The sequence below is a fragment of the Nothobranchius furzeri genome, chromosome 2, assembly GCF_043380555.1.
Source record: "Nothobranchius furzeri strain GRZ-AD chromosome 2, NfurGRZ-RIMD1, whole genome shotgun sequence".
NCBI lineage: Eukaryota > Metazoa > Chordata > Actinopteri > Cyprinodontiformes > Nothobranchiidae > Nothobranchius > Nothobranchius furzeri.
In genome coordinates this window covers 16,499,201-16,514,200 of record NC_091742.1, presented here as the reverse complement: position 1 = coordinate 16,514,200, position 15,000 = coordinate 16,499,201, and the positions used below count along the sequence as shown (strand labels likewise).

Below are 15,000 nucleotides of genomic sequence, written 5' to 3'. Positions count from 1 at the left end.
TTCTGACCATCGTCATCAGAACCAGAACCAGAACCAGTCTGTTGAACATGTCAGAGATGTGACCTCCACAAACGTCTCGTTTATCATCCTGCTGAGAAGCTCCGCCCCTTAATGTTAACAAAACTGGTTGTTTCCCTGCCACATTCCCAGTGTGTGTGTGTGTGTGTGTGTGTGTGTGTGTGTGCATGTGTGTGTGTGTGTGTCCGTGTGTGTGTCTGTGTGTGCATGTGTATGTGTGTGTGTGCGTGTGTGTGTGTGTGTGTGTGTGTGTATATTCGTGTGTGAGTGTGTCCGTGTGTGTGTGTGTGTGTGTGTGTGTGTGTGTGTGTGTGTGTGTGTGTGTGTGTGTGTGTGTATGCTTGTGTGTGTGTGTGTGTGTGTGTGCGTGTGTGTCTGTGTGTGCATGTGTGTGTGTATATATTCGTGTGTGTGTCTGTGTGTGCATGTGTGTGTGTGTCCATGTGTGTGTGTGTGTGTGTGTGTGTGTGTGTGTGTGTGTGTGTGTGTGTGTTTTATGTCGGGGACACAATAAACCAGATGAGATTGCTTTCGTCTCCTAGGCGTTGAGATGAGTGTCTCCAGTTAAACAGCAATTGTCTCTTCACCCCTGAGAGACGAAGGGATCTGGGATAAGGCGTGAAAACGTCTTTTCCCATTTAGGAAGTAGGAGATGGAATGGGGGTGGGGGGGTTATCTGTGGTGAGGTGAATCAGACAACACAAAGACAGGAAGGAGGTGAAAGAATGACTCCAGGTGTGTGTCCTCTGCTACCTGAACCCGTGTGAAGATCCAGGACAAGAAAACAAGCAAATGTGTGAATAAATAATTCAGGTGTGATGGCCGGCTTGAAATTCTCCTTCAGACCTCCAGAGTTCCTGAGTGAGGAAAGCTAATGGACTTCATCAGCAGGAGAACTAAAACGCACAATGCCACTGAGAACCATCTGAGTTTGTCGGCTTTAGTGACATCTTCACTCCTGTGGAGGAACCTGAATGTTCCTGTGCTCATAACGCTTTTGTTTCTGTTCCATAAAACTCAAATGTAAGCATCAAACATACAACAGGCGAGTGGTTCCCAGTTTCCTGGGCAATGGGATCCATCTGAGGAGGGGATGGGAGGCTCCGGGGACTTGAAGACGAGGTCCCTGGGGTGGACTGGCCTATCTGGCATTCTGGCACTGTGGGGCACTTGTCACAAACCAAGCCCCCTCCCCCGCTCCTACATTCGGCACACTGCCTCCATCTGAAGACACCTGATGGGTATTGATGCTGGAGTGTGTGTGTGTGTGTGTGTGTGTGTGTGTGTGTGTGTGTGTGTGTGTGTGTGTGTGTGTGTGTGTGTTTATTTTAATGTTTAAGGAACAGCTGTTTGGGTTAGAAGCTCTCTCCACTCACCTGTCTCTTGGTGTGCTCGCTGATTTCGCCCGGCATGTCGTGGGCACTCTTGATGAGCGTCCGGGCGATGTGGAAGTAATACACAGAGATGATGATCAGAGGGATCAGGAAGTAAACCAGAAAAATCATCACAGAGTGGATCTTAGGATGCATGGGGTTGGACAGTGGATACGGCACACAGTTCACGAAGGTGACATTCATGTTGTCTTTCTGACCCTGAAGACACAGAAAATTGGAAAAGGAGGTTAGGAAGGATCTGAGAAGAATAAATGAGAAGGAAGAACAGGAAACTGGGTAAAGGAAACGGGAGAAAGATGGAAAATTAGAATCCAAAACCAACTAACTGAAACTGGTTTAACAGCAAACAGACGTGGGTGTGGCCTGTCATCAGATGATGAAAAAGCTGACGGGTTTGGTGGGAGGAAGAAGTGACTGATGGGAAACGCTGGAGGCGACGATGTGCAGCTTAGACTGATTTAACCTAAACCGAAAGTCACAAACTGCAGAATCCTGGAACAGACTCTGGTGTCTTCATCCTCTTCCTCTTTAGACTTACTCTGTAATCGACTGTTATGCCTGAGTTTCCTTCAGCTGTCAACATCAGCTGTTCATGACATCCGTCTCTGATTTCTCACCAAACAATTTTGTTTATGAGGCGACATCCGGAGAGGAAAAATGATTTGGGTTTTTTATGTGACTTTTACTGACAATTAAAGGCAGAAAATCACAAAACATGAAACAATAAATCTGGTTCTGATGTTTCAGGTCTGGATCAGCAGGTCTGAACCAGCAGGTTTGGATCAGCAGGTCTGGATCAGCAGGTGTGGATCAGCAGGTGTGGATCAGCAGGTCTGGATCAACAGGTTTGGATCAGCAGGTTTGGATCAGCAGGTGTGGATCAGCAGGTCTGGATCAGCAGGTTTGGATCAGCAGGTGTGGATCAGCAGGTCTGGATCAACAGGTTTGGATCAGCAGGTTTGGATCAGCAGGTTTGGATCAGCAGGTTTGGATCAGCAGGTCTGGATCAGCAGGTGTGGATCAGCAGGTCTGGATCAACAGGTTTGGATCAGCAGGTTTGGATCAGCAGGTGTGGATCAGCAGGTCTGGATCAGCAGGTTTGGATCAGCATGTTTGGATCAGCAGGTCTGGACAGCATGTTTGGATCAGCAGGTGTGGATCAGCAGGTCTGGACAGCATGTTTGGATCAGCAGGTGTGGATCAGCAGGTCTGGAACAGCAGGTCTGGATCAGCAGGTGTAGCGTAGCTGCTATGTACCACATGACCAGATTTATGGTGGTTCTTTCGGGTTTGAAGTTCCCTGAACTTACGAACCTTTCCCTGTTTTTCTCCGTGTCTGGTTCGATGACGTCACTTTCGTGAATCGCGTTTGTAGTCCTGGACTTGTTTGCACACAAAACCTAAAATGATGTGCCCCCACCCCCACCCCCCCCAGTTAGAAAATAAGCGCGTTCTTGGTATCAAAAATTCACGGACATCATGTGTGAAGTCCATGGAACAAAACGTGGATTAGAAAATAGCGTTTTTAGCCGCGTTGACTTACGTTCATTTCTTCGTTCTTCCGGGGACCCATGGTGCGGTAGTAGATGGGCGTGGCTTAGGCTCCTTATAATCTTACACTTTCAGTGATGTTTCCAGGTGTGGGATGTTGTTTTTTTAGAGCTTCTTGTTTCTGACTAGTTTACATGGACTTGTTTAATTGAGGGATAAAAATCACCTGATTAGTGGGCGGGACTTTTATCAGGTGAGGGGGTGGGGTTTACGTCTCAGATCCTGACTGCTCAGACTCTGGTTCTAACAGCAACATGTAAACTTTAGATTCATGCAGCCAGTCTGACTTCACATCTCTGGGTCCCAGGAACGGGAATCTTAAAATCTGTTTTCGTCATTTTAGTTGCACGTTTTCACAAACAGCGTAGAACTAAACCGACCCCAGCTCCTGACAGAGGATGCTGCCGCTGTGTCCTTGGTCAACACGCTTCACCCGCCTCGCCTCTGTCAGTGTTGTGGCTGCATGGTAGCTCAGCAGCAGCAGCATGATGGACGCTTCACTGTAAAGCACTTTGGAGTCCTCTGACTCTGGGAGGCGGACACACGTGTGGCTCGGGTATCGTTAAGTCTGAAGAGTTTTTCCAGAATGAAAAATCTCTAGCAGCTTTCTAAAGCGATGATGTCATAGCTCCGCCTCTAAACCAGAGTGGTCACACTTAGCTTCTTCTTCTGATGCTGCTCACTCCCGTGTGTGTTGCAGTGTTACAGCGTCACCTACAGGGCTGGATTAGCTGGGTTTAGCTAGATCTTTCTGGAAAAGTTGTTCATATTTATTGATAACCGTGACGAATCTGAAGTCACATGGTATGTGTCCATCAGTGACCTCATGACTAGTTTAGATGTGAGGAATGGGAGAACCTTTGAAGCTCCTCCTCCTAACCGATGACCTCACTGGTCTTTGTTACCTGCATGGAGACGACTTGTGAGAAGACAGCTTCAGGAACAGCCAGCAGGACGGATAGAAGCCAGATGGACACGGCCTTCAGACAGGTCCAGAAGAGAGCGCTGGAATTCTGGATGTCCATGGGGTTGACTATGGCCTTATACCTGCAGGAGACACACACACCTGAGTTACACAGATGTTCACAAACCAAACAAGATGGGTTCTGCCTGATGCTGGAGCAGCAGCAGGAAAAGTCCTGACTCGCTATCAGAACCTCAGAATGTCTGACTGAACTACTTCCTGTTTGGGTTTTCTGTTGGAATCAGAAAATGTGGGATTCTCATGGAGCTGGAGCGCTGAGGTCCATCAGTGCATCTTCTCCATGGTTCTGGGTTTACGAGGACAACACCCAGAACCAGCAGCTGCAGCCAGACTGGGTCACTAACAGGAAGTGATTCCATCTTTTCAAGTTAAAGGAATTTCTAGAGCCTCCAGGTTTATGTTAGTTCTGACCCTGAGGGAGGAAACCCACCATGAGCATGGTTCTGATAAACGTCTGATGTTCCGGACTCGTTCCAGCAGGAAGAGTACACGTTTGTTAGAGTCTACATAAACCTGAGCTCAGCTCTAACCGGGCTTTCGGACGCTTCACCTAATTATTCTGTTATGGCGAACGTTCCTCCTGGAGCCGTTGGGAAGCAGCGGGAAAATCACCTTTAATTAGAACATCACAGAAGCCTAATTATGTCTGGTTTCATGTGGTCAAAAGGACGTATAATAGGAGCCTGACCTTTGACCCCAATGGCTGTGGGAGTCAGCTGCAGCCTTTTGTTTGGACCAGAACCAGAACAGGACCAGAAGCTTCTGATGTTTTGAGGGAATATTTCCAGAAACTCGTCTTTATCAAAAACACCAGATTAATAAAAACCCAAAGAGAGGATGGCCCTGAGCCTCCAGCAGCAGCAGCAGCATTCATTCATTCATTCAATCATTCATCTGAAGGCCACCGTCGTCCCCACAGCTCCACTCAGCCATAGAATCGGACATTCTGGTTCTTTTCCATACAAACATGGAGCCTTTGTGTCTGCAGCTCCCCTCAGCTGGAGGTGAATTCACCATTTCACACGTTAACGTGTTCAGATGCTCCTGAACGTGTCCTGGTGGAGGGTCCTAACCCTCACCCTACCTACAGAGGAAGCTGTCTGCTCAGGAGCAGCAGAAGCCCTCACATGGAGTTGGGGTCTGTTTTCAGTCGGAGTGAAAAGTAAAGCAGGATAAATGTGTGTGTGTGTGTGTGTGTGTGTGTGTGTGTGTGTGTGTGTGTGTGTGTGTGTGTGCGTGTGTGCGTGTGTGCGTGTGTGTGTGTGTGTGTGTGTGTGTGTGCGTGTGTGCGTGCGTGCGTGTGTGTGTGTGTGTGTGTGCGTGTGTGCGTGTGTGTGTGTGTGTGTGTGTGTGTGTGTGTGTGTGTGTGTGTGTGTGTGTGTGTGTGTGTGTGTGTGTGTGTGTGTTTGACCTCCTTTCATCCTTCAGAATGAGCCATTTCCTGCCATTAAAGCCCCTCGCTGACTCATTTCACCGTCATTCCAAAAAGCAGACCTTGTTTCTCTCTTCTCAGAACTCCGTTGACACTTCAGGGCCGAAAGAATGAATCACAGACGATGCTAGAGAGAATATCCAGATTTCTACCACAGGTTGGACTGCAAAAATAGCATAGAACTGGCAAAAGAACTAAAAAAGATTACAATAGAAGACAACGACATACTCATCTCACATGATGTCACATCCCTATTCACAAAAACACCAACCCCCAAAACCATAGACATAGTAGTTAACAGAATCAGACAGGACAAAACTTTACACAAAAGAACAAACCTCACAGCAGATGACATAGCACAACTGATAGGACTGGTAGCTAACTCCACTTACTTCACATACGATGACACTATATACAAACAACTGCAAGGTTTCGCCATGGGTAACCCGTTATCAGCCACCCTGTGCGAGTTTTTCATGGAAGACCTAGAACAAGAAGCCATAGCCACTGCCCCCCCCCCCCCCCCCCAACTGCTAAAAAAAACTATGGAAACCCTACGTAGACGACATATTGGAAATCATACCAAAAGGACAAACAGAAACACTAACACAACACTTGAATAACATTGACGACACAGGCAGCATAAAGTTCACTTATGAGATAGAAACAGAAGGCAGCATAGCATTTATGGACATGAAAATCACCAGGCAGACCGACGGGACCCTAAACATAAACACATACAGGAAACCAACACACACAGACCAATATCTATTATGGACATCAGAACACCCCACCATACACAAAATGTCAGTAATCAGAACATTATATCACCGAGCAAACACGGTAACAGAAGAAAGAGACCGTAAACAAGAGGACAAGCAAATACAACACACTTTAAAGACCTGCGGATATCCGACATGGGCAATAAACAAAGGAAAACAACAAACAAGAACAGAAAGAAAAGAAGAACCTAAGCAAAGAACCAGAAACCCAGAAAGACAAGAACCAAAACCAGTGATAACCTTGCCATTCATCAGAGGCATAACAGAAAAAGTAAGAGCAACAATGAAAAAACACAACATAAACACACCAACAAAACCATACACAACAGTTAGAAACAGACTAGTACACCCATAAGACAAGATACCAGCTGGACTTAAATGTGGAGTCGTTTATGAAATCCCACGCAAACTCTGCAATAAAACATACGTAGGAGAAACCGGACGCCAACTCAACACACGAACAATAGAACATAGAAAGGAGTGAGACAAAGAAACAAGTCGAAAACACACAAGAGCAGCAAAACAAGAAGCAGAAAGTACAATAAAGAAGTTAGGGCGACAACGTCCTCTGCTGCCCGCGATAAACGGAGTAGGAAGTGACGCCACCATCAGCGTCAGCTCTGAGGATGTTTGCAGCTGCGAACGAAACATTAGCAAGGTAAAGAAAACCCTTATCTGTGTTTTAAAAATTGCCAACAATGGAATTTGAAGACAAACACAGCAAGAACGTACAAAAGAGGTCGGACCGATGATCTGCTGGAAAGGATTCACTTGTGTGTACCAGGATGACATGACCCCTGACCCCTTACTTATGGGTTTGATGCCTTGTGTTGCAATAGGAATGTTTGCTGAGGAAAGCAGGTGTGTGAGGAATAAAGTGAACACGTTACAGCCCTCATTTAGATGTTGGATGCTCGTTAGTGACCTTTAACCTAGGGTCATGTTTGTGATCTCTTTATTTAGTCATTTGAGTGACCTCTAACCTTGTTAGTCTTCATTAGTGCTCTTGAAGACCTACTTCAGTGAAAAAACAGGTTTTAGTGATTATTTCACTCCGAGTGTTTCATGCAAGCTGAACATGAAATAGTCTCCCACGCCAGTGGTTCCCAACCCTGGTCCTCAGGGCACACTGATCTGCATGTTGTCCACGTCTGCTTCAGCACACCTGATTTACATTTCCTCCTCAGGAGGACATCAAGTGCTGCAGATGCCTAGCCTAGTGAACTAGACCAAATTCTTGCTTTGCAAAGTTTGGTCTAGGAATACTCAACTGGAACCTCTGCAGCCCCAACAGCATTCTGGCTAGCCAATCACAGCTCTCTAGAGGGGTTTCAAACACATAAAGAGCTGTGATTGGTCCATAATGGTGGGCCAATCATAGTGCTCTATCTGCTTAGTGAACAAATCACAGAGCTTTATCTGCTTTGTGGGCCAATCAGGGCACTCTGGGTGGGTGGGATGATGCAACAAAGTGAAACAAGAGTATGTCACATTCATTGTCCAGTGGAATGCGGAGATCATTTGAAAGACAACGGTAGAACCCGCTCCACAACCGAGCCGTCAATGGAGCGTTGCCAGACTAAATAATACATTTATTTAGTCTGGCTTGCACGGCTGCGCAGTGGCGCAGTGGTTAGAGCTGTTGCCTTGTAGCTAGAAGGTCCTGGGTTCGCTTCCCGGCCTGGGATCTTTCTGCATGGAGTTTGCATGTTCTCCCTGTGCATGTTCTCTCCGGGTACTCCGGCTTCCTCCCACAGTCCAAAAACATGGAGGGTTGATTGGTCTGTCCAAATTGTCCTTAGGTGTGAGTGTGTGTGTGCATGATTGTTTGTCCTGTGTGTCTCTGTGTTGCCCTGTGATGGACTGGCTCTCTGTCCAGGGTGTACTTCGCCTGATTGCCCGTTGACCGCTGGAGATAGGCACCAGCATGGACAAAGCGGGTTCAGAAAATGGATGGATGGATGGATGGATAGTCTGGCTTGCCAGGCTAGCAGATGCCTGTTAATCCCTCATTCATCTATGGCAGCAGGGCAGTATCTTGTCTATCGTGGAACCCATGAAGGACAGTGTGCCCTGAAGACCAGGGTTGGGAAACACTAGAACATGAAGATAGTCTCCTACACCTATCTCCTGCAGATAGAAAACAGACGGTGAAACTCTAGGATAGAAAATCCTGACAGATCTACGTCACCCTGTCACTAACATTCATGGACTCACCCATCTGACTCACGACGGGGAAGCCGTTGTTGGTTTAGTCCAGGAAACAGCAGAGAATGCCTCAGCTAGTAGAAGCTAACTGCTAGCATTAGCAACTCCACCACACAGCAGAACTCCTCCAGCTTGTGTTGGATTTCTTGGTCGAACTCCATCTTTAGGAACGTTTGAACCCATTCGTTGCGTAATTAAACCAGTTACCTGGACCTGGGAGGGATTCCTCCCTGGTTCTGTCCCGCAGCACATTAAACGTTCCGTGTTGGGACAACACACTGTTCTGTTTGGTACGAGGAGGGATTTGCGTCTTCCTGTTGTTGGGATTGAAGTGCGTTTGTTTTATTGATCCTAACGGAGAGGGATGATGCTCTGGTGTTTCCAGTCTGATGGAAACCAGCAGATCATCGGTGTGTTCAGGAGCCAATATAAAAAGATGAGGAGTGATTACAGCTGGCAGGAGGCTAACCTGAGAGTTCATTACTGACATATGAGCTCCATGATGGGACACAGCTCCCCAGGTCCGCTTCTAAACCCATTTTTTATTTTACCGTTTGAGCAAACGTGTTTAAACTTCTGCTGCAAAACTTCTAATGTTTCACTGAGTGAAGTTTTCATGTCTGGATCTGGTTTGTTTTGCAGGTGAAACGATGTTGATACATAAAACAGAAACTCCAGACGGTGGATGAGCTTCTGCTACAGTTTGGTTAAATGGACATTTGTCCTCATGTCCTCCTTATGGACACAAGTTAATTTTGATGTTTGTTTTGGACTCTAATGGAAAAGGTTCACACTCCATCTCCAGCAGAAGGAGGTCAGGACAGTTAAGGTAAGACGTGAGATCAATAAAGAGTCTAACAAGAAGTCGGTGCGGCGAGGCAGACAGAAGAAAAATGTTTCATTCTTTTAAACTGTGTAATAAATCAAAGAGCAGCTTTTTAAATCTGCAGGAGCCGCTGGAGGAAACGTGTCTGATTCCCGAGAGACGTCTGTCACAGTCAGAACTAGCATGAATGTTTAATGAGTTCAAACCAGAAACCTACTGAAGGAACATGAGGCGAGTCGCTGCTGCTGCAGAACAGGCTGACATCGACTTGGTCAAAATCCAAACTCAGAGGAATGACTGTAGAAGAGGAAAGAGGAGATGAACAAAAATGTTACAACTGCTGACACTGTCTCGTCAGGGTCACCACGGCAATAGGAGGTAAAACTCTGGGCTCTTGGGGAACCTGAGAGGACATCATCTGTCCTTCAACAGTGAGACACGGCAGGTGGAAGAAGACTCATACCAGCGTTTACCTGTCTGATGAGAGAGTGACATCATCAGCTGTCTGTGGAAAGCTCATTAACACGATCAGAACACCAGTTCAGTCACGTTAAACGTCCTGTGTCCCGTTTATACCCTGGATCTAGAGCTTCAGAGGGGGCGGGGCAAGGGAGTCTAACTGAGCTGTAGAGCTTCAAAGGGGGCGGGGCTAGGGAGCCTGTCTGAGGTGTAGAGCTTCAGAGGGGGCGGGGCTAGGGAGCCTAACTGAGGTGTCGAGCTTCAGAGGGGGCGGGGCTAGGGAGCCTGTCTGAGGTGTAGAGCTTCAGAGGGGGCGGGGCTAGGGAGCCTGTCTGAGGTGTAGAGCTTCAGAGGGGGCGGGGCTAGGGAGCCTAACTGAGGTGTAGAGCTTCAGAGGGGGCGGGGCTAGGGAGCCTGTCTGAGTTGTAGAGCTTCAGAGGGGGCGGGGCAAGGGAGCTTGTCTGAGATGTAGAGCTTCAGAGGGGGCGGGGCTAGGGAGCCGTTCTAAGTTGTAGAGCTGCAGAGGGGGTGGGGCTAGGGAGCCTGAGCTGTAGAGCTTCAGAGGGGATGGGGCTAGTGGACCTGTGGTGTTTCCTGCTGATTCTAGCCCAGTGAGCGGATGTTGGGGTGAAGATGACCCTCTTCAGGTTTCTGCTGCATCAATTCAAACCTGCTGATGTTTTCCTGCATTTCCACTTAAAGGTCAAGAACTGGATTTTAACGAGAATCCATCTGCATGAACATCTGAGGAGTTCATGTTCTGACCTTTATGGCTCGATCCAGTTTCCTCTGATCCGCCTGGTCCTGGTCCGACCCGGGATCAGACCTGAAGTGTTTCAGTCTGATGAGAAGAGGTTGGACCTTGGCACGCTGTTGGATCCATAAATATCCAACATGGAGATTAAAAGGTCCGGTCAGAGCAGGTAAACTGTGGAGTTTCCTCAGGATTCCTCTCAGAACCACAAAACGTTTTATTTTTGGTTCTAAACACTGAGTGTGAAAAAGCAGAAACCATTTCAGAAAGATTTTAAATAAAACTGTTATTAGTGGTTATTTCTGGATCAGCCGTCGTTTCCGTGACTAAAATATCCAATTATTGTGTGTTTGATGATTTCCCTCCAGCTGGGAGCTGGAATTTCAAATACTGACTTTTGCATTTCAGAAGCTTTGCTAAAGAACCTTTACATGTTTCTGTAGAAACAGAAGCTTCCCGGTGGTGGCTCCGGCCCAAACCAGCTCCTTCCCAAACAACCAGTAGCGGTTTTAGGCACGGGTAGACAGGGCAGTTGCCCGGGGCGGCATTTTTTTCATGACACAAAAGGGGCGCACAAGCGCTGAGTAAAAAAATAAAAAAGAAAGAAATCTGCGCCACACCGAGGTTTTCTATTCTATCTGTCATATCACAGAGTCTGGATGGGAAACAGCAAGTTGGCACCCCTGCAGCTGCAGGCGCTCCTGCTGACTGAGAGGGTTCACGGCTGGGGAATTCACCTCTGGGTCTTTCCTAAATGAAATGAGCGGGTAGGGGGCTGAATCAATTGTATTAACATGGCTAAAGTCAATCACATCTTGATGTTCTTCTATTTAACACACATTTCATTCATAATATCATAAACACAGGCCTATCATTCTTTCAGGCTTTTCTGAATTGTGTGAAATGGCCAAATAAAAAAAGGAAAAACAAAACGATTTTGTGGTCTCCCCCCCCCCCCCCCCATCAAGGTCAAATGTTTCTGTCCTGACTAAAGGAAACTTATTGGGTCAAGAGCCAAACAGAAGAGATGAACATAAAAAGGCTAAAACCACCAGCTGCCCGATTCAGGAAAAAAATAAGAAAAAAAAGAGGAGAAAGATAAAGGTACGTACGCTCTCATGATGCATGTTTTCAATTTTTTGAACCAGTTAACTGGGATTGTAACGTTTAAATTCGGTCAACTAATTGCTATTGCTATTGAAACGAATATTCAAATGGTTCGAAAAAATTCCTTGAATCGTTTTTTACTGATTCAAACTAGGATTTGTTAAATGCTCGCTGCAGCCTGTGGCCTGCCTGAACAACAACAAACACATGTTGATCATGTTCACATAATAATAAATAAAACAACTGTACAAGCAGAAGGAAACTCCCCAGTCACCACTAACTATCCTGTTTATTTATTGCAGATGGCTGCACTGATTATTTTTTACATGATTTGTTCTGTAAAAGTTGGCATTTTTGGTAGTCTACAGTTTTTCTATGTCAGTTTAAATAACAATTTCAGAGGCAATTCTAAAATATTATGGATCATGATAAAGATCTATTGGAGATCTACCCCAACTTTTGGACTGCTCTGCCAGTCACTGTGGCTCAAGCTGAGAGGAGCTTTTCAAAACTTGATCAAGTCATACCTGAGGTCACCTATGTTTCAGGGGCGGCTCACTAACCTGGCTCTGATTAGTATCAATCACTCAGTAGGGGAGCAGATTTCATATGATGACATTATTGATGACGTTGCATCAAGGTTAGGTTTTAATTTTAGTTTGTGTTTTCTGTTCTAAGTGCAATGCTGTAGTGATTATCTTTAGTTTGTTATGTGTGAAACATTTTTGCTATTTAGAATATTTATTATATATTATGTTCATATATTCTTAATATTTAGTTATTTTTTGTATATTTGACTCTATATATTTTGATACAGTATATAATGTATATTGCTTTACATTATGACAACTTCATAGTAATTAATGTAAATATGCACATAACTTAGAAAAATGAATGTTCCATAGTCGTTCTAATAAAACATGCCTGTTTGTAGAAAACATGCGTGTGTGCGTGCAGGTGGGGTGGTGGTGGTGGTAGTGGTGGTGGTGTGTGTGTGTGTGTGTGTGTGTGTGGGGGGGGGGGGGGGGGGGCTCAAAGGGGGCCTCGCCCGGGGAGTAATTCCATGTAGAACCGCCACTGCAAACAACACTCCTGTTTTACCAAACCCTGACCCCCCCAGGTCCTCCTTTGGACACTCCTGGTGAGAGGTGGGGGTTCGGCCCGCTCAGCTTCCTCCTCACCACAGCAGACCGGATCCGACCGGATCCGACCCTCTTCCCAACCTGGAGCAGGTCCAACCAGGTTGAGACCAAAATCCTGAACCCAGGATTTCTCCGTGATGTTTCAGCGCCTGCCCCGTGTACGCCGCTGTATTAATGATAAGAACAGACTTCAGCTCGTGCGTTTCCTCCTGCATCTCAGGGCCGAGGCGCCGTCTAGACCCGTGTTAGGATCAGTTAGACCTGATTGGTTCTGACCCACAGAGGTTTCTGCCTCCATGCTACCAACAGCTGGTCACGCCCGTGCTCTGATTAGTGCGTCTGATGGCTGGACAGAACGGCGGCTCGTTAATAACCGGTCAGAGACTCGGAAACATCGTTCTGATTCCTAATTAACAAACATTTATCCTCTTTCCTCATGCTGCCGTGAAACCACTTGCAGTTATCCAAGGTCATCGAGCAGAGCCGTGAAATCAGGAAAACATCTGAGTGTTCAGGGGAGAACAGATGGATGCTTCTTCAGTATCTGGACCCATCCAGATGTTTGGTTTTGATTACAAACAGAGATTATTTAGGCTGGAGCAACAAATGAAGTTCTCCTTCTCTCATCTTCATGCTGAAGTCCCCCCCCCCCCCCAAGCATCAGCACCAGCTTCACATCAAACCATCTAGGTTTCTCCTTAAGAAGGTCGGGAAGATGCTGTGCTGAGACTCGGACCAGAGCCAGATGGCTGCTAATGGCTTCTGACGCCTGTGACCTAAACGTCACGGCGGATGGGATTCACCCACCGTGAACTTTTCTAATGTGATTCATTAGTCGCCTCCGCTGGTTTCAGATTCAGCGTGCCGTTCGTCAGGGCGGTCCAGCGATGGTGCTGGAGGACGCTACAGCTCAGCTGATCATGGGTTCGTGTTCACATATAGGCGGTCACGTGTTCTTCATGTTCTGACTTGTTTCACCAGCATTATGGAGGCAGCATCCAGCCTAACGCTGTAACGTTTGGTCCATAGTAACATCTGCTGGTGATTTCAGTTGCCATGGCAGCATAGTTCAACAACAACACTCCGTTATTCTCTAAAAGCCAACCACTTCAGCACCAGTACATTTTAAGAAGCCAGAAACACGAAGCAAGCATCTGTCGGAACATGCTGGACGACCCTCAACCGGTTTTAACATCATTCTGGTTTTATTTCTGTTAAAGTTTATTAGCATTAGTGGCTGGATGCTACTGAGGTCACGTGACTCAAAGGGCAGGGCTGGGTGACAGATTCAATCCAAATCAGTGTAATTTAGTTCATTTATGCAGTGGCAATTCACACACACTGAGGGGAGTTCTTTATGCCAATTAGCTAAAAGTTTCCCATACAAGGAAACCAGCAGGTTGCATCAAGTCTCTGACTTGTTGAGTCGGAGGCTTTACAGCAATCTAGCAGCATGTAGCAACTGTGGAGAGGAAAACTCCTCTTTAACAGGAAGAAACCTCCAGAGGATCCTGGCTCAGCATGAACAGCACACATCTGTCACACACACACACACACACACACACACACACACACACACACACACACACACACACACACACACACGCACGCACGCACGCACGCACACACACACACACACACACACACATGCATGCACACACACACACACATTCACACACACACACGCATGCACACACACACACATTCACACACACACACACATTCATACACACACGCTGTATCAGGCACCACAGCATTGCCTGCCCTGCCTGTCGGCACGCAGCACTTCTGGCTCCATCCATGCTCTGAGCAGCTCCAGGCTGACTGAAGGGGCTTCAGGATCCTTTGGGATAAAACATCTGTATTCACCCACATTCACAGTCTTACTGTAAAATCGTTCATGTTTAATCTAAATAATCAGAATCTAATCAAGTTTAATCTGTTTAAATATAAACATGGCAGCTGTAAATAAACATTGAGCTCAGTTAACTCAGACTGGAAATGACCTATCAAAATAAGAGCTCCTTTACTGCTGAAGTTTATATCTCTCACCTTCTCCGTGTGTGATTCTTCATGTGGGTTAAGAAATTACCACCCATCATGACATCTGCTGTTATAAAATAGATCCAGCTGGACCCGGGCTGGTTCTGAGAGCAGATCCAGCTGGACCCGGGCTGGTTCTGAAATCAGGAGGATTTCCTACAAAGTTCTGAGAGTTTTGGGTCGGAACCGGGTCTTACCTGTCCGCGCTGAGCGCCGTGAGCGTGAACACCGACACACCAACCGAGGTGAGTTGGATGACTGGGATGAGTTTGCACGCCGCCTCTCCGAACACCCACTCC

The 15,000-nt window shown here is 46.7% G+C and overlaps 1 protein-coding gene across 1 annotated transcript in view; it reads right to left on the bottom strand.

The window, feature by feature from the left end:
* Nucleotides 1–15,000, bottom strand: part of nmbr (neuromedin B receptor) — a 23,080-nt gene that overhangs the window by 7,682 nt on the left and 398 nt on the right. The window contains exons 1-3 of the mRNA XM_070544575.1: nucleotides 14,899–15,000; nucleotides 3,869–4,010; nucleotides 1,395–1,610 (exon numbers count right to left, since the gene is read on the bottom strand). The exon at nucleotides 14,899–15,000 is cut by the window's right edge and continues 398 nt beyond it. Coding sequence (XP_070400676.1) covers nucleotides 1,395–1,610; nucleotides 3,869–4,010; nucleotides 14,899–15,000 — 460 coding nt within the window. The remainder of the gene's footprint in view (nucleotides 1–1,394; nucleotides 1,611–3,868; nucleotides 4,011–14,898) is intronic.